Source organism: Coturnix japonica, chromosome 6, assembly GCF_054131305.1.
Source record: "Coturnix japonica strain WE chromosome 6, WE-NBRP24, whole genome shotgun sequence".
Lineage (NCBI taxonomy): Eukaryota > Metazoa > Chordata > Aves > Galliformes > Phasianidae > Coturnix > Coturnix japonica.
In genome coordinates, this window is record NC_140668.1 from 30,323,652 (window position 1) to 30,343,901 (window position 20,250).

General features: G+C 39.6%; 1 protein-coding gene across 7 annotated transcripts in view; it reads left to right on the forward strand.

The window, feature by feature from the left end:
- The window catches only part of LOC146760558 (uncharacterized), a 36,366-nt gene extending 18,188 nt beyond the window's left edge, over window positions 1-18,178 (forward strand). The window contains exons 2-6 of one of the 7 annotated variants that reach the window (XM_085551823.1): window positions 5,125-5,330; window positions 6,443-6,578; window positions 6,678-6,746; window positions 11,945-12,022; window positions 13,210-18,178. In XM_085551823.1, the coding sequence (XP_085407949.1) occupies window positions 5,328-5,330; window positions 6,443-6,578; window positions 6,678-6,746; window positions 11,945-12,022; window positions 13,210-13,238 (315 nt within the window). In that variant the 5' untranslated portion in view covers window positions 5,125-5,327 and the 3' untranslated portion in view covers window positions 13,239-18,178. Of the gene's footprint in view, window positions 1-2,534; window positions 4,548-5,124; window positions 10,610-11,944; window positions 12,023-13,209 lie in introns of those variants that run through there. The other 6 variants (XR_014947776.1, XR_014947777.1, XR_014947778.1 and 3 more) reach the window with 6 other exon arrangements.
- Window positions 18,179-20,250: the final 2,072 nt, after the last annotated feature.

A 20,250-nucleotide genomic window follows, 5' to 3' on the forward strand; every position in this document is an offset into this window, starting at 1 on the left:
TCCATATTGTACAGCTTCATTAAGATTTTTTCCAGTTTGTTTCTATTAGAAGAAACCAGAAATTAAGTTATTGTTTTACAACACATTTGAAATATCCTATTTATTTTTACAATCGTTAAACAAGCAGAGCATGATGCTGAAATGCCGCAGATAGGTACAAACAATTGCAGGGAATTCTGTAGCAAAAGAATGGTCACAAGAAGGATCCTGGAATTTCAGTTGGCTTTCCAGATGCAAAAAGAATTGAAAAGGAACAATAATGAACAATGGAAAAGTGTGATGGCAGGAGCAATGCATGTCTTGTGTGTTTTTTGTTTGTTTGTGTGAAATGGGACTTCCCAAGATGTAGCTAGGAGCAATTGGGGAAAGGCAATACAATCTTCTCCAGCCACAGTGTTTAGGCACAGCTGCAGCGCAGCCACATACCAAAGCATAAATAAAAGGTTTCCAGAATGGCCTAATCACCTGATACACACAATCCAAACCACTGCAGCTGGAGAAGGCACAGCCACAGACCCATAGCTGGTGCCACCTCCTTGTGCTGCGACTTCATCCCTGTTGTGGCAACCTCTCAGCCTGCAGAGCAGGGCAGCCTTCCCAGCAGACCTCGCCTTTTCATCCGCTTTTTTCCTTCAGCACCCTCTTGAATTCAAGGAAATGAATCAGTTCTCTCTTGCAAATTAGAATCTACGTATAATTCATGGGCAATGAATGTGCAATGTTCATATAATGATCTAAAAAGGCAGTTAGCAGTGCATAATGCATATGCTGGTACCTATTCCTTTTTTATGTGGAGTGAAATGGGAATGCTTTGTGGTATACTGAAATCTCAGAGATGCATGCCAGTGAGTCACTCTTTTTTGGAAGGTTCATATTCCACATCACCAGTAAATATAAGGAAGTGAAAAACTATTGGGACTGCTGGGGGTATTTGTTGTCACTCTTTCGGCATCACTGGATAATTTCAGTGTCTATCAAACTGCAACTTTAATTGATAGGAGAGCATTTCTCCCTAACAATTTTAAGCAAATATAGGAGGTTAAAACATCCCTGTCAATTTGAATACATTTACCTGTAAGTGGCAACCTCAGTAACTTCATTTATCTGATTTTAATGAAAATGGAAAATGCGCTGCTATATGACTTTTAAAAAAAGTAAAACATACCAGTTATTACTGCTTGATATATGCTCTCCATCCTTTTATAGGATCTGTAAGAGAAAGCCACGTTGAAACAGTTTAATGCAACGCCTTTAACTTATCTAAACCACATTCAACTGACTGCACTGGGAAAATTGAATCTTTTCCTCACAATCTTAGTGACATGAAAAATATATAATACAGTAAATGATTAATGCAGTTATAAACTATACCTGAGATAAGATTTAAGTATTCATATTTCTATCATGTTAATACAACACGATAAACCCATGAAGCAAACTTGACCATAGCATTTGTTATTCTGTCCAGTGTTCAATTATTCTTTGTCCAAATACAATTTAGGGGCTTGCTAGAATACATTCTCTGGGTACGAAACATTATGTGCTACAGTGAGATAATCAAAGCAGTGGTCAGCAACTGTAGACCTTGATCCAGTATACGAGAGCTGCAAAATAAAAGAGAGCCTTGAATAGAGCCACGTGCAGATTTTCATTTGGGTTGTCCAACATATGTCATTTGCACGTGAAAGCATTATTTTTCCTCGCTGTTCTAACATTTCGCTTGAAGCTTTATGTTTTTAGGTAAACCTGAAGTGATGTAATCACAGATGTGCTAAGCAACTAGCCAAGCAATTTCAAGCCACATTTTTTTAATAACCAACTTCTTTTTCTAATTTGTGCAGTAAGGTTCAAAATCTGCCCATGGGAAACATATGTACACAACTCTAAATGGTATCAAGAGAAAAAAAAAAAAAGAGCCTGCAGTGATGACCACTTTAATTCTTCAATGGGCACTTTATCACAAGGATCCTCTGTATAAATAATGAGCAATTATACTGTAGATAAGCAGAAGGCATAGCATGGAAAGCACAAATTTGGGAACCAGGATGGGAAATCTATAGTCCTAAGACACTAGATTTTGGTTACTTGAGGTACTAATTTGCTGGTCTGCAAAATGAGCATGAAACTCCATCTTCAGAGCTGCACTCATATTCTACAGTGCAAAGATAACTTGGAAATTAGATTGGATAACCCAGCTTTGAGTCAGGTTTTGGAGAGGAAGACCACCAGAGGTCCCATTCAGCATAAACGGTTCCATGATGCAGAGATTTCAGTCCTTGGCAGCACTGATATTAAAATTGGTATTAAAATTTAATTTTTAAAATTAAAAAATACCTCTCCAAGCCTTTTCCCGCAGCTCAAGCCATGAACATATCAGCTGTAAACACAGCCCCTCCAGATGTAGCTCATGCTCTTTTGACTCACTTATACAACCCATGTATCACTTGGAGTTTCCTCAGGATCAGCTGAAAATTTCCTTAGATTCTCTGAGTGTCTGGTATCTTCCAAGCTGCAACCAATGGCAAAAGATAGAGGCTGCTTTAAGACTGAGAAAACAATACTGAAGATGAGAAGAAATTAACAATGAAAAAATGGTACCCTTTCAAAGCTTTCATTGAAAAATTAAACAGCCAAGAGCTTTCTGTTTTTATTTGCCCCCAACTCACCTGTCAGCAGAAGAGCTATTGATGAAAACCTACCCTTGAAATGCATATAGGAGCCATCTGGAACATCCAGGCAAGGCCCTTTGCTAAGCTGATCTGTCATGGACTTAGGTCTGAATGGACAAATATTCAGGAGAGTCTGAGACCTGCCTTGCTTTCAGAATGGCAGGTAGACTTAATGGCCAAATTTAAATAAAACTGTGAAGTTATACCACACTGCAAATACACCCCAAAATCAAAAGGGAGATTAAAACAATGAGCTTGCAGAATTATATTAGAATACAATACACCTCTCTGGGTGTATTTTCCCAAAAGGATTCACAAGCTCTTTAATTAAGCTCTAAGAACACAAACAGCATCGAAATGATGAGCACAAATGAAATACTTCCTACTTTTTGTTTAGAATTTGAGTGCAATGTAATAACTCTTTATTCCCATGAAGTTGATTTTATGGTGTCATTCACTTTCTCTTTGATCAAAACTATAGCACATATAGTTGTACATATATATTCCTATAATTGAAAACTCCCTGTTATAGTGGTGATATTAGTAATCAGGTATTTTTATTTCAGAATAAAAAAAGCTGACACAATTGGGTAACCCTACTACATAGACACTATTATTGCTCTGATAAAGCAGTGCGTTATGCAATAGTTTAATTAGGTATTGATGTGAACATTTGCCTCTATAGGCACTGATATTAACACCATTCGTGTTTTTGTGTGTGTATTTTCATGCACATATGTAAATCTGACCTGCAATAAATATTTAATTTCTCCCCTGGTTTACTCTTTTGCTTGTTGCATAACTTCTACAAGCACAAATGGTTTCATTTCATGAACGAGATACATCAAATATCTTCCTTCCTGCAATACATTTACATTTTTAGGTTTTCCAGCTCGGTTTGTGCTACTCTTAGTGACAAAAACTCTTGAATAGAAACTTAATGTCCTTGCAGCAATTTTACAACAATTTCAAAACATGCCTATGGTAATCCTATTATCACAGAAGCTTGCAATGACAAAATGATCTCAGCACAAGTCTGCACTGACCCTCTGGAAGGCAATACCATTATAATGTGAGATTATACAGGTAAAATGAATTCAGTGAAAAAATGCGGTGTTGGAATTTCAGTGCAGAGTCCTGATGAAATGATAAAATCAAGTTCACCTTTATGCTGCCTTATGTATATGATAAATGCAATGATAAGATGGAAGGAGTTGTATTCAAAACATACAGAAGACCAGCGTAAAATATAAAAGGGGTGAAGTGGGTCCAGAATGAAAGTTCAACCAGTTTGCAGAAAGGAGCCCAGTGATTTGTTCATATGTAGATGATCTGTGAGCAGTGTACAGCCACCCCAGATGCTGCTCAGCAGATGGGGCACATATAGGAAAGCAGTCAAGGAAGAGGAATATTATATATCCAGAATTCCATGGATGTCAGAATGAAATGAGCAAAAAATAAGGAAACAGTAGTCAAACCCCTACCCCTTTTGATAATTAGTAACCATAAGATGTTTACTTAAAGAATATGCCATTCAGAAATAACTTAAATAAATCTGTGAAGCTCTCAACTACTGCAGATACTTTGTATCCACATCTGTAGGGATTTCATAACACTTATTAAAAACCTTCAGAGTTCTAGCTTGGAAAAGCCCTTCTAAAAGAAAAAAGATGAATGGTTTGTACCCTTCCAACTTTCCTAAAAGTTCTAGGCTTCAAGATATGATTTTTCCCGCTTTGAACGTGAGCCGCCTGTGTGGACTTGAAAAGAGCGAGGGAATGTCCATAAACTTTAATGGTATAATTGAGAGTGATCTGGCATGAGTGGTGTCATACCTGGGGATGAGCCATCGCACGTCCTCTACAATCCGTCTTACAGGTAATGGTTATCTGAGAAATTCCAGAAGATCTTCCTGTATATCATTAGTCCCCTCTGAAAGTAAGATGAATTGGAGGTATTTAAGGAGAGTAGCTCAAGACTAGACAGGTTCAAGTTAGTAAAGAAGACAAAGTCCCAGTTCCTCACATCCAAGCAGTTTTCCCAGCCAACCAACATGCTGCAGTAACAGAAAATCAAGGAAAGCTTTCCTTTGTCATTGCTTTTACAAGTGTCTTAAAGTGATTGACAACATTCATATTCTCATTATGGCATCTGCAGATAATGAGGTATCTTGACACAGGAATATCCACTGCTTAAGCGTGGCAGGAATATTATCACTGACGTTTGAGCAGAAACATTGCAAATCCACACAATACCTCTACATCTTAGAAACGTCAAATGCAGCCGGATGCTGGAGCCATGGCTGCTAAAATCACATGGGTTAGCTGGTATCTCTTGAAATAATTATTATGAATGTAAGGTATCTATTTAGCCAGTCAGGATTATAGATTTTAATTTGACAGATAAGAGCAGATTCCCCACAGAATTTGAACGCTTTCCCTCTTTTCTCTTTCAGAAATCTTCATGGTATTCTATAAACAAGGCTCAAAAACATCTCAAGGGATGTGAAGAAGGACTTTCTGAGCAAAAGGAAGGGCAATATGCTACCTGCTGGGATCACCCGCTGGCACAGACACAGGGGCTCTCAGTGAAACAAGTTGCTCTTACTCACCCAGGGTATATGTTCTGACTAGATGAGAGATTTACACCAAATAACCAATGGTGAGATGTAGGAAGTGCATGCCTTTCTCCTTTCACAGCTGGAGGGAGCACTGCCAACACCACCTCCTTGGGCTATGTGAGAGGATGATGCTGGGACTTGTGTCTTTACTAGCTACTTGTCTTTGAGCACACATCTGGACTTGGAACAGAAAGGAAACATTCAATGTCCTTAAGAGGAACAGATGTCCTAAGCATGAAAGCAAGCAAGCAGGACTTAGCATGTATAACAGTGAGAAAGGACATCTCTGAACATACTTGTAATGTCTTTGGACAGTACAGGTGCTTTTCCCCCATACCCTACTTCTACTGTTTGATCTGTGTCCCAGCTAAAAGCACAAGAAAAAAGCTAGTCATCAACTAATATAATTTCTGCTGCTGAAATATCCACCATGGCATTGTAGTTATACAGCCTGCTTGGTGAGTACCCATGAACAAACACAGGAAGATTTGCAAAGAACCTTCATACAAAACTAGAAAAAAGGATGCATAGAGTCATATAATGAATTCATTAATACTTCTCCTTTCTAGAGAAATAATTTCTCCAGTTCAATAGCAAAACTTCAGTCAAATGCCCCGTAGAGATGAGGTGCTTAAAAAATCACCATGGACTAAAGAAGAGATAGTAAAGAGCTCAGATTGATTGATCACTACTCCTTGGTGTCACTCATAAGCTAAACTACAGCAGGTGTACTGAGATGAAAACATACACTAATGCTTTGGATTAGGCTTTGTACCCTCTAACTCTTAAAAAAAAGTTCTAAGAAGATATAAATAAATTCTAAAAATTCTAAATGTTTCCTAAACAACAATTCACATAATCTCAGTGCAATGGGTTATTAACTCTGTATAATATTGCGTAATGATATTTCTAATTTATTTATTTTTTTGTGCAGAAGTCTGAAAAATCAGCATCCTAGATGAAAACCACAAAAAGATTCCTAAGGTTAAGGAAGTAACAGCAGTGCATTCAGGCAGGTCATACAACAGACTGAGATGCAGTATTTTGCTAAACACTGAAAATGCCATTTTAACTGTAACGCAATGAAAGTCCTGTGGTTAAGGCACCTTGTGAAATGTGAGAAGCTACAGTTCCATGTGATTTTCCACTATAGCCCCAGAATGCAACTTTGGTCATACCATTTATCCTCCATTTCCCACCTGCGAAATGGAAACGTGATTCTCTCATCAGGCCTGGTTGGTCCCCAAGGCAGTGGCTGAGCTCTCTGCACACAGAAGACGCTGATGCTGGTAAGGTCTCCATGTCTTGCTGCAGTTTAGAAAACAATGCATAAAATCACGCATAAATTGAGTCTCTTTTTTTTCTTTTTTCTTTTTTTCCCTTCCCAGAATTTACTGAAGAAATCAGTCAAACAAATACCAGATGCATTAATCAATTTCCAGCACCAGTCTGGAAAGGTACAATACTTCTGTTAGAACTGGTCTACCTTATGAAAATAATAAATCCTACATTTTCAAGAGGCTTTTTTTTTTTTTTCCTCCATGTGCTTGAGAAATTTCTTATTAGGCTTTGTTCCCAAGCGCCACGCTAAATGTTAAGCCCTTTCTTCACTTTGGAGCTAAAAGGAAAGAAAATAATGATGTCTCATAATGACAGCTGTCTGAGAGATCTGTGGGAATCAGAGAGCTTCCTGGGAAACCCAGTGTGCAATCTACCTGACCCAGTGGTCCCTCCTCCCACAGGGCCCAGCCATGGGCTCACACACCAGGAGTCTAAGCTGGCTGATGCGGTGGCAGTGTGGGACAGGCGGGCAGAGACAGAGCAGGGCAGCTGCAAATGAAAATCACCCTGGGGATGGTTACAACTAGATAAAGTTTTCGACAATAAGATTCCAGAGACTGCTGACTGGAGAAAAGCTCAATATTTTAGTCTCAGTACAAATTTGCTTCAATCTTATACAACTCCCATGCAGCAGCATCCACAGCTGCATGCTGTAAACAACAAACAAATCTATTTCCATCAGCCCTGCTGATGCTATGAGAAAAGTGCCTGAGCATAAGACATGCACAGATGTAGAGTCTCACCTGAGCCTAGTGCTGCCCTCCATTTGGCCCCTCTAACTTAATATCGTTGTTACAAAGCTATTGGTCTCCTGGTAGCGAGCTGGCTCAATGCAGAGCCTCTTCTTCCAGCTAATCTGACAACTCCGATCCAAGAAGCATCAAGGGCCCAATTAAGAAGACACATCTTATCAAGGAGCTTATTTTGCATAACAGAATACAAATGACGAATAAAAATTTAATGTTTAATAACTTAGTACAAAGAGGGCTGTTGATATAGAATGCCTGGAATTTTTATGGCGGCTGTCAGACTTGTGATAAAACTGTTATATAGGAACACTTGGCAAAAAACAGCGTAGAATTTTTCAGTAATGGTGTGTGCATGATATTGCATTAATTCTTGATAGGAAAGTAACTGTAAGCCTGGGAATCAGCCAGTTTGAGTTTCAATGCAAGATGATTTTTTTTTTATTTTATTTTTTTTTTGAAGGACATCTAAATACATTTTAATGAAGAGTCAGCTGAAACGATAGCTGGTACTTCATAAATGCATTTGTGTGTTTGCTGAAGTCCAAAAATTAGAGGCAAATCATCATAATCCCTCTGGGTTGAGGGTAACTTTGTCAGATTCAGTGATGTGGATGCAGCTTGCTGGTAACCATCACTAATGGACGGTAGCAGGTAAGCTTAAAGAGGAAGCAGAGGTTATCTGTAGGGCTCTGGCCTTGCTGGGTAGGGGCTTTTCTTCCATTTATTTATACTGTGTTTAACAGTTGAACGTGGATGTAGCTCTTCTCTGACTCCAACAGTCATAATCTGCAGAAAAGCCAGACGTGCCTTTGTTCTTACAATGGCAATTTTTACATTACAATTCCTTCAAGATAATAAAGAAAATATTTTTTGCGCTTCAAATTCTGATCCCAAATAGTTTTTCAATCAGCAGGTATACGTTACGTTATTAAAGAATTAACGCAGCCAGCATAACCAGCATGTTCTGTAAATATGTAAATGTCAAACGGGAGAAAGAAACGCAGCTCAGAATTTCTTTCCAGCATTTTCATGAAGCTGATGCCTTTACACAGGTTTGAAACCCTCATATCATATCCTGATGAATTTGCCATAACTCCTAATAATCCTTCTTGGAAAAAAAAATAATAATAAAAAAAAATCTAAATACCTAAGTGTAGAAATTAAGTCATCTTTACCAGTACACTTAAAGTGTCCATTAAATAATGCTAAACTAATGATGAATTAGAGTGGAACTCTTTTGGAAGTACATATCACATCCATATGAATACTAAATGAATTTCTTATTCATTCAATTCTATTGTATTAGTGTTATTGCAATGAATACCAAATGAATTCCTAATGATTGGATACTTAAAATAAAGTGTTACCCCTTTACAATAGTCATCAAACTTTAAGAACAATTTGAGATAAAAAAGACGATGTACTGGTGGGGGAAAAAGAAGAAAAACAGATTCAACTGTATAGTTCAGTCTATTGAAGGGTATAATTTATCTGATGATGCTAATATTCAGATGCAGCCTTATATTAGAATTAATACTACAGGAGTGGACCCTTATACAGAGGATTTGTTGCAGAAATAAAATCTATCAGTAACAGTTTCATTGTTCCATCATTATGAACTCATTTGGTATTCACTGTAATAGCGCTGATCGTAATGAATTTGTTTGATATTCATGTGGCTCTCACATGCATTAACATAGGCTTTCTGTTGTAATTCAACATCCAACAAGCATTAGTTAATGTGGACTTTGGTTTAGGCATGGACTAGTGTTCTGCAACTAGAGTTTGCTTTCAGTTTATAAGCAGTTGAAGGACAGTTTCCTCTAATTTCTGGTTCTTCTCACTAATACAATATTTTAACCTGGAAAGCCTCCTAGAAGATCTCACAATGCCTTTTCACATGAACATAGGTGTGTGCCATCTTATATTTCAGGCGACAAGCCAGAAAGAGAGAATTTTATCACCCGGGCACATTACCTCATTATCCCCTTAGCAATAGTGGTTTTGGCACAGCCTGGAGCTGGCACAGTACTGAGGGAGCAAGGAATTGTGACTCCTGGTACTAAATGGATTTTGTTGCTTTAGGTTAGGAAATGCCTGGACTTCGCAAACATTGGGTAGTATATATTTGGCAAAGTGAACTCCTGCCCTTGCAGCACCTTTCGTAAAGGAAATAACTGCATGGCAAAAAGCAGGGTAAATCTTTGGAAAGTTTTCATAAAGGAGGGAACTCAGCCAGGTTTTCAGCAGTTTCAACTCACTTGAAATTTTTCAGGCACTCCTCAGTCAAAGCTTGACTAGCGCAGGCTCTGGTGTGATTCAGCATCAGTCAGGGTGTTAGACTCCATTTCCCCATTGTGCCTCACAGTAATTATCCCCATTATATCTTCAAGAGATTATAGATGAGCGATAGATGAACTATAATCACTATTAACAAGAATTATAGCAATTTTTATGCATAAGTGTTCAAAACACCAGGGGCCGTGCGCTCAGGTAATACACATAGATTTAGTTCATGTAATCAATTTGATTGTAGTAATTGGTAACATGAAATTAAGGAGTCAGGTGATCTCCTGATGCTATCAGTGCTGCTGCCGCAACCCAAGGCATTTTCAAAATCCTGTCCCTGTTTCCTTCCAGTGTCTCACAAAGGAGGCTTTCCTTTGGCTTTCCTGACTGCTTTATACAAAAAATTTCTTACTCACACATAAACTCACTTTCTCCCACTTGCCCTTCCCCTGTGACTGCCTCTAGGAAGCTGGGATTGGCCCCACTCAGTGCGTGGGGCCTCTTTTCCATCCTTAATCACAGACTCATAGAATCAGTAAGGTTGGAAAGACCATTAAGATTATCTAGTCCACCACCGTTCCTCTAAACCATGTCCCACAGTGCCACATCTGCACATTTCTTGAACACCTCCAGGGATAATGACTTCACCACTCCCTGGGCAGCCTGTGCAAATACCTCACTGCTATTTCTGAGAAGAAATCTTTCCTAATATCCAACCTGAACCTCCCCTTGTGCAACTTAAAGCCATTAACTCTCATCCTATTTCTGTTACCTGGGAGAAGATGCCAATCTTGTAGGGCCAGAGGTGTGATGTGGTGGTGAAGGCTCCAGAAGAGACCCACTGGCTCCCAGACACATGGCACAGGACACTGCCTGAGTAAGGAAGGTTCTCCACAGCCCTAGGGAAAGATCAGCTCCCATCCACTCTCTTGTAAGACAAGGTGGGTCTACTGCATGCCTCTTGTCTGAGCTCCTGCCCAGTCAAGACACTGGCAGAGCTTAGTCCTGTCCAACCCAAGCCAGAAGCTACCTGGTGGCTGTATCAGACACCCACAGCACTCAGGCTCATTAGTACTTAAAACATGGGGGCAAAAAGGAAAACACACACATTAAATACAGTGAAAGGAAGGCTTGGATGCTCAGGGCCAGTCAGCAGGGCACAGATCTCTCCTACTGGCCACAGCTTAGTCAGGGTGTGGGATTGGATGGCTCCAAGGGGCTTCTTCCCTTACTATTCAGCTTCCCTTTTGACTCAATGGCAGGGCAAAATGTGCTAGGGCTCTTTGGAAGCCCTGATAGATGTAAGCACTGTTTAATTAATTTGATTTATGATATAATTGCACCACTGTGCTTGAGGGTTTCAGGGAATTCCATTTCTAACATTCCTTCATAAAAGGGATTTCAGGTAAAAGTTTGCCAGGGGAAGTGGTGCTGCCCCAACAGGTGTAAGCAGCAGATCCACCAACCTGCACGGCCCCTCTAGCTGTGGACCCTCCTGACTTTTGAGCAAAGCTATTTAAATAACTATTTATCTCTCTACTATCTACCAGTGTCATTCTAGGCAGACCAACCTGAAGCCCAGCTACTCTAAGAAATCCATCTTGGATTGGCTTGTGGGGGGTTTGGCATTTGGTGCCAGTGTTGTGTTTAGGACAGAGAACTTCCTCATAGGAATATGGAAAACATATATTTTTCTGTTCTTTTTATTTGCCTAACCAAAAAAAGTTATCTGTCTTTTCTGAGCTGAGATTAAAGAAGTTCATTATTTTGCTCACCTTCTCTAAGACAAACACATTTTCTTTTTTCTTTTTTTTAAACCTATGAAGAACGTTAATGATTAACTGTTATACATGAAATAATGTTCTGTGGCACAGAAACAGAGAAAGGACTAAGTAACTGACTCCTTTATACTGTATGTTGTGACCAAGCACAAAGTTTGGCTGTGTTTAAGGAAAAAAATGGCAGGAGGCTGCCCAGCCACTGCAGGATACCTGTGATAATAATGTACTTGTATCACTTCACAGTTAAACTAAAGCAAACGTATGTCATTGCTGTGTGTGCTGTAACACCTGGGCACAATAGGAGGAATTCATGGACTGTGCACCCATAAATCTTCATTTCCTAGTTTTGTGGGTTTGTCAGGCCTTTAAAGTTATTTAACACGCTTTTTGCGGTGATAGATAGGTACTGAGAGTGTTATAAATACTAACTTGTGTCTGAAAGTTAGGCTGTGAAGCTATCACCCAGGCTTATGGCGTCTGTGATTTTATATCCAGCTAACAAGTCACTTTCATGGGTCGGGACATCATCTGGAGTCTATGAATGTGTAAGAACCAACAGTTACTGCATATATGGTAGGTGCTATTTAATTCATATATACAGCATTTCTTTCAGAGAAAAAGCACTGTAAGAGCGTTCTTTGCTTTAGTTTTCAAAATAAAGACCATAGGCTTTACCGGTGTCTGGTCTATCAGGAATTCATAATGAAAACGAATGTTCATTTTTCCTTTAAAAGTGTCTCAAGCTAAATGATTCTGACGCTTTCAATTTTTAACATCATAATCAATAAATGCTGCTTATGCACACTTTGCAAAGCCATCAGTTTAGAAGTTTGAAAAAAAAAATCTGCATATGGCTGCAGCTTGCTGACTGCAAAGCTCTAGCACTAAATCTTCTGAGTTAAAGTTTTACTGGTGTGTTATGAGTAAAAATGCCTTGTCAGCCATCTGCCAGTTTTTCTCCTAACATCCATATTTTCAACCCTTGCTAAACATTGGGAGCATTTGGCCACAAGAGGCCAGCTCTACAATTAAACAGCCGAGCTCTGCTGCAGAAGCAAGGGCATGTCAAAATAGAACTGTCTGTTATTAATTTTAAAAGTCCATAAAGGAAAGCTATGACCCTGTCAGGGTGATGGACTGGCAGTTAAATGTATTATAAACTGTTAACTCTCAGAGACACAAAAGAAAAGGAAAAGAAAAACAATGCAGTAGTGTCAAAAGCTTCAATAAATGCTAATCATGGCAGATTAATCAGTCTCTAATTCCACTGATCCAAAAAGGTTAGAGAGTCAATTGTGTAAAATTAGCTCTTTCTCATGTGTCCCTTTGCATTTGGAGAATCTGTCTGTTCATTTGCATCTTTTGCCAATGTTTACGAAGAATTCAGTTCATTAGCTCTTAAACATAAAATCAGACACTGGAAGGGGGATTCATTGCCTTTTCCTGCTTAAAGTAGTACTTAAAGCAAATAGCATTGCTACAGTGTACATTTATACATTCTATCATGCAGCATTAATTACTGCACGTCTCATATCCAGAAACCTTCTTTTCATAGGAAAGTTTTCATGTGAAGTGTTCCATTTAGGTTGTAGAGAGGGCTTTTTTGATGGGTTAAGACACAGTCCTTAATTGCAAGACCAGATATGAGGCAAATGGGAGCTGCTAGTCCTTGGTAGAATACGTGCTAAAAGAGATCCCAGAAGTATGTGTTCTAGCTGCTTTGGGAAATCTCTGTTGTAACCTGTGTTAAAATCCTACAGCTTGCCAGAGAGAATGGCAGCTCAAATGAATGACTATGCAGAACACAAGAAAGCCCGAGGAAGGATCGCTTAATGACAAATAAAGCAGGAGATGAGAAGACATATTAGCTCGAGCTGTTTGAAGTGTTTGTAACTGAACTCAAGACCAGACAGGACTCACCTGCTCTCCTTACAAAGCCAACGTTCAGCCAGGATTCATCCATCATCTGACAGTGTTTGACTGCTGGACTGAGTTTTGAGGCCTCGTGCTGTTATAACTCAAGTTACTCGTGGAGTGCCTCAGAGCTAAGAAGTGCAAGAACAGAGACCGTAATTTCACAGCATACCTGCAAGCTTTACTGATTGTGGTTTCCTCTTCTAGGAAAATGCATATGGTAGCTGAGGGGAATCTTGAAGCACAGCACATGCTCTCCTAAAGCTGTTTGCCTGGACTGCCTCCATTGTGACTGATGTGTCGTACCTACTGAGAATTAAATAAATAAATAAATAAATAAAACTTGTTCCCCACATCAAAAAGATCACAGAATTTGACACAACATGCAGAAATCCAGGAACTTCTTCCCTGTTCTCCCTGGTAGCACAGGTCACTCAGACCCCTACCCCAAAGCCTTTTCACAGGTACACAGGGGAACATGGAGGAGCTTTCCCATTTCACAGCTGCCCTCCCTGGACTACACAGGAAGGTCTGCATTTCACCCACATAAAGGAGAGAAAAAGCAGCCTGACACCCTTCCATGGGATTTAGCCTCTGACAATGAAATCCCATTGAAACTGAGGATCAGCGCCAATCTCCCTGCAGCAACTGCAAGACATTACCCTGGTCTTGGCCTTCCCTGACTTAAACACACAGCAGTGTACGTACATATTATTAAAAGGTTTCAAAGCAAAACACACCAGAGCCAGATGCTTGCCTCACTCCTTCATGAACTGCTGAAGGGAGCAGAGATGTATGGAATGAGTCCCTGTATATGCTGGAGCTACACGAGGTGCCATGGGGTACTACTGCCCAATGCTGTTACAGCAGCATGTGAACACCGAGCATTTTTTGTCTTGATTGGCAAAAAAAAAAATCTTTCTGGATTTTCAGAGCTCAGCCCATTCTCTAGACTGTGGCAAGCCCCAGGGCATTAATGCTGTGGAGAAATTAGGGAAAGGTACCTACACGAAGCATCATATCACCATCGGGGGTTGTTTCCACATCACCCTCATTTGCTTAAGGATAATCTGGCTATATGTATAACATGTTTCTGCGCTCAATGCACATATGCTTTGAACTTAAATTCTTCAATGGGGCTTCATCTCCTTGCTCTGTGTTGGCTTTAAGCTGAAATCCCACATTTTCTTAAGTAATACTTTTGATTAAAGTATTATTTCTAGATGTACTACATCAAAAAAATGAAAATAATACCTAGTAATGGAGACGTTTCTGGGGAAAGAAAATATTGTTAGGTGTGTCCCCAGGAAAAAAAAAAAAAGGAAGAATAGCACAGTGGGGCTGTAATTTTAAAAGCTGACCCATGAGGAATACAGCTTAAAATATGAAAATACAATACAAAGTTTAAAACTTGATTATGATGTGGTGAAACAGAAAACCACAGAAATTATTTTAAATGGGATGTAGAGTAAGCATACATGGCACAGTGCAATGGATGGACTGTCAGCAGTATTTCTTTGTGTGTGCATCTTTTGTACTGCAGTGAAGTGCGCAACAGCAAGATTTGAATATTCTGAATCTGCCATCTCCCTCTTCTGTCAATCAGATCCTTCCAATTTTGAACATGCCAGGATGAACTATGTTGACTTCTTTGGCACAAGAAAGTGAATCCAGTGAAATTCATATATTCAATGGTTTCATGAAAATGAGAAAAGTCTGTCTATTTGCTAGAACAGCTTTGGGCTAGTTTTGAATGGCTGCATTTCATCTCTGCGTTTTCCCTCCCCACAACTGTTATGATGTGAAAAGTGCCCAAGGCCAGGGGCTTGTAGGCCCAAGTCCACTGAAATTAATTGCAATTGGGAAAAAAAGGCCTTTTGCCTAAGCCAGGCATATTATACTTTCCAACCTGACCACCTCTTCCTCCATTGATGGATACAGTTTACTCTATCACATCATTTCTTTTTTGCAAGTGCAGTGAATTTAATGCCATCCAAAAATGTATCAGACAACTTCTGGCACCTATTCTGTCTCAGAGGCACTCCAAGTGCTCACATATGCTTAAAGTTCAATAGTTTTCTATTGCTCTATCTTCCACGAAGTTTTTGCTGTAATACCAACAGGCAAGTTTAAATGCTTCCAGTCTGGATGGAATAAAGTGAGTATTTTCTTACTATAGCTATGGTGCCTCTTTCACTGTGACTCTACATAGGTTGCAGAGGACAGCTGACTTATGACATTTTCCATTGCACACCGCCATTTTAAGTTGGCTTGAGACCAAAGAAAAGTGGAGTTACTACAACAAAACCTACACAGTCACAATCTAAACCTAACCATCCCAGAAGTTTTCTAATGTTTGGGTTAACAAGAGTGGTATTTGCTCTGCTAAGAACCAGAAAAATCCACTTTCCATAAGGACTGATTTTGAGTTCAGATTTGGTAAGGACCTCCAACTAAAGACCAAGTAAGAAAGTTAATTATCCTGGTGACAGCAGGGCTTTGCTTTGTGAACAAGAGTAGATTTTGGAAAGTTTCCTCACTGGTGTAGTTGAGGATGGCAAGAAAAGATTAAATTTTCAGTTCTATCACTATAATTTAGTCTGTTAAGATGATTGATAAATTTTATAGGCTTTATAAGAATGCAGGCTGGAGTGGGGCTACATCCATTCTTTAGTATCTCCAAAAATACTTAGGTGGTACAGGAAGTGGGGAGGGATTTGAGAAGTCTTGTATTTCTTCTTGTGGGCCACTCTCACCGAGCATGGATGAACTTTAATGCTAACAGAGCAAGCTTTCAGATAAGATGTAAACCAGAGTTCTTGGACATCTCTGTGCTTCACCCTTCTGGCTGCTTTCCAGCTCCCCTCTGCCTACTTACAGTTTTTGCTGCTTAGGATAAAGTTTATTTCCTGCCCCAAACTGTTCAGTAGCATTCTTGCTCACTATTAAACAAGCAGCTGCGTGTTAGTTGTGGTGAAGAGAGCTTCTGCCTCTCGAAAACTGTTATTAGACGTGGATAATTAAAATCTATAAACACACTTTAAGCACAAGAACATCTCTTAAGAGTCAAAGATGCAGGGAAAAGGGTGAAGTGAACAGACTAAGTGACAGCCACTAGGAAATGTTTTGTTAACCAGACACGGGTTTTGCTCCTTTGTGCCTTAAGCATTTGCTTACAGGGAACAAAGTGGCTGCAAATTGTTGCCAAAAAAAAATGGTAGTATTTGTGCCTAGTTTGCATAGGCCAGTGTCTTAGAGTCAGATAACTAGGATCAACCCTCAGTCAGGATAGTGGTTGTCAGTCTGTCTTTTCCAGCAAACAGTGATCCAGACCAGCATGACAGAGACCATCACTTCTACCCTCCCAAAACTTGTACAAACACAATGGTCCCTCTTCCTCTCCTGATCAGTTCTCTCATGTAGGATAAATGATCACTGCTCTTCACCCAGCATTCCTTTTCTGCCCTCAGCAGCAGAACGCTCATGATCACCTCTTAACAAGTAAAGGTTCATAGCAGTAAAAAACATGACAGTAGATCCAGCTATTACTTGACTTTGCAGATTTTCATTAATATACTTCTCTCATATTCAAATAGGTATTGTTGAACCCTGTAGCACTGATTGGCTTCTAATTTTTGGTGAACCATGTACTAAACTAGAGAGAACTTGGTGTCAAATCCAGTTTTAAGGCACACTGGTATCTGAAAGAGGGCCAAATATGTAGATCTTTCTCCTGGAACTCATTTCTAAATCAAACCTCACCAGCAGCTTTAGAGAATTTCAGACTCATTCAAATTAGGCAATTAGGCCCATTCAAGATTAAATTCAAGGCTTAACCTCAGTTTCCATCATTTGTCTCCTTATCCAGTGCAAACTGCTGCAGAAGAAAAACCTCGTAGAAGCGTTTCTCTTTCCAAAGATCAGAAACAGCAAATCATAAGCAGGTTCTTTTAATGCTTAAGTATATGACTATATATTCCACCGCCAACCAAAATCACAGCAAGAAAAAATATTACAGTGAAAATGCTGCCTGAAGTGGTGCAGACTTTATTGTCTTATTTGGTGAGACACAATTTACCTTTTATCTATTATTAGTGAGTAATTTCTCTTCACCATTTGAAGTAGTATGTTTCCCTTAGAAAACCACACAAACTACCCTTAGTATTAAATTCTCAGTAAAGAAAACTATCTTTTCTGGAAGTCACAAGATTCCAATAATATATAGTATCTCTTATGAGTTCCCAAAGGCTTTTCCTTCACCAAAAATGACCCAGTTCACCTATTTTCTGTTGTTTCACAACCTTTCCAGCCTCCTGAAAGAACCTGCCTTTGGGTTATAAGCCAGAAGGTGCTACCCCATATAGAAGGTGGTATTTTTACATCAAACTCAGTGCTATGATTTCCTTCTTTGTCTACAGCCATAACCATCCTCTTGTTCACACAGAAATGAAAGACAACAAAACAAAAAAAAAAGGGCATGGATTATGCAATGCACTTCCAGTAATATTTAATAGCCACAGTAAAATGCTGACATATATTGCTGTCTTCCTACAAACTTGTTTTCTGTAGAAATTACAGCCTGCTGTTTAAGTCACCTGAATAATCTGCTTTACACATCTAAACAACATAACAAAACAACTCATCCTGATGAGATGAATACTCTCTAGTGAACTCAACACTAAGCCCAGATTCTGCTCCAAGTTTTACAGTCAGCCTTGAATGACAGATACTCATTTACAAATGGCATCAAATGAGGTAGGAATCATCACTGACCGAACCTAGATGTTCACGAGCACCCTCGTAGTGATCCATACTTCCCAGCTTTTGTCTTATGGGCTGGTCTACCCCTTTTCATTGCCAGCAGGATGGTTTGCCTTTCCCAAGCACACACACATCTGCATCCTCTGCAAACCTACAGCCAGAAAACATTACTGCAGGAGCCACAGACATTGTCTTCCTGGAGAAAAAAAAAAAAAGATTTTGGGAAGTATTGAATGTATTTTTAACTGACTTCTAGTGCAGTTTAGCAGCTGGAAGTCAGGTACAAAGCCAGAGCAAAGGGCTTATCCCATGTTACTGTGCCTCATGTCTTTTTCTACTTAGAGTGGAAAATAACACTCCTAAGAATGCCAAGCTATGCTCTTATAACCAGAAGGCACAGGACAGTGTCCAGCACTGCAGGCTTTGATCCTTGTCCTTGGCCCATGATTTAAACAGGACTAACAGCATGCTCCGTGCTTTAAGAATCATGGACAAGCAGAAGATGAGAAGTACAGGACAAGTCTGTTTTGGGTAGGTGCTGGTTAAGTCTCTGTTCCTGTCAGCTGGGGAGGATGTTTGAAATACCTGATTGGAAAATAAAGGCACCAAAAAAAAGTTACTTTTCCTTTCCTCTGTTTCTTTTAGAAACAAAACAAAACAAGGAAACATGAACATTTGACAACCTACAGATTTCTTTTTATAAAACAAATAATAAAAATGAAGCTTTTTAGCTTTGTGAAGATGATTACTGAGAAATTCCAACAATGGTGAGCAGTTATGTGTTTGCTGGCGACCTGCATTCCTATTATAAAACTCTTCCCACAGAAGTCTTTAAATTAAAATTATTCTTTGAAGCCCAGACTAAGGCATCAAAAACAAACTGGAGTTCAAGTGTACAGTGTGATTCGCATGGGAAAAGGAATTAATTTACATGGGTGCTTTTTGTGACAGTAGGAAAGACAGTCACGTTCATAGGAGAGCTCTAACTCCAAAGTTTGGCCAGTTTGTACCTGGCTAGGGGTTACTTATTGAAAAAGTATTGATCCTTACTAGAATCAATTCCAATGTCATTTTTGTTTTCACAGCTTCATGCGTTCACAGCTCTGCTCTGGATCATGGTACCTTATATATGATCAGCAGGACCAGAATCACAGAAAGTCCTGGGTTAGAAGGAACCTCAAGGATCATAAGGTTCCAACCCCCCCTGCCTGGCAGGGCCACCAAACATCCACACTTACTAGATCAGGTTGCTCAGGGCCCCATCCAACCTGGCCTTGAACACCTCCAAGGACGGGGCATCCACAATCTCCCTGGGCAACCTGTTCCAGGACCTCACCACTCTCCTAGTAAAGAACTTCCCCCTAACATCCAACCTAAAACTACCCTCTTTCAACTTAAATCCATTTCCCCTTGTCCTGGCATTATCAGCCCTTTCAAAGAGTTTACTCTCCTCCTGGATATAGGTTCGTACAGATCATGAGTGGGACCAGCCCCCCATGCACATGATTAATAGAGCCACCTACAAGGCTGAACTTCAACAAATCTTCCTTTTCCTTTCACCCTGGGAACCTAAGTAACAAATCTGAACCAGTGGAACAGCTTTAAGACTATGCTCCAGTTTTCCTTTCCTGTAAACAATTAACAAACAATAGCAAGCAGCCCATTTGGGAATATACAGTCAAAAAAGTACAGTTGGAAAGAGTAGTGTAGTGAGATAGCAAAGAAACAAACTGGAAAGGAATACTTACCTGTAACCAAAGATTCAGGTTTGCAATGAAAAGCTCCACAAAGGAGGGACATCCAGAACGAGATCCATCCCCAGTGGCAGTCAGCACTTAAATAAGGTCTAGAAGAGGTGCAGCCAGGCTCCACCCTTCCACTCACACAGTTGAACTGCCTTCACCTGTGCTCCCAGGGCTGACCATGTCCTTGCCTCAGGTAATCAATCAGTGGTTCAGGCTGTGACTCAGCAGGTCCTGTACAGGGAAGGTGGCATATTCACATATTTTAAATAGCTATGAGTTTTGTTGTTTTTGATGTAAACATCATTAAATTTTCTTGTAAGCTTTTTGTTAACTCCATGATCATTTCTAAAGATGACTTTGATTCCTTTTATATCTTCTTCT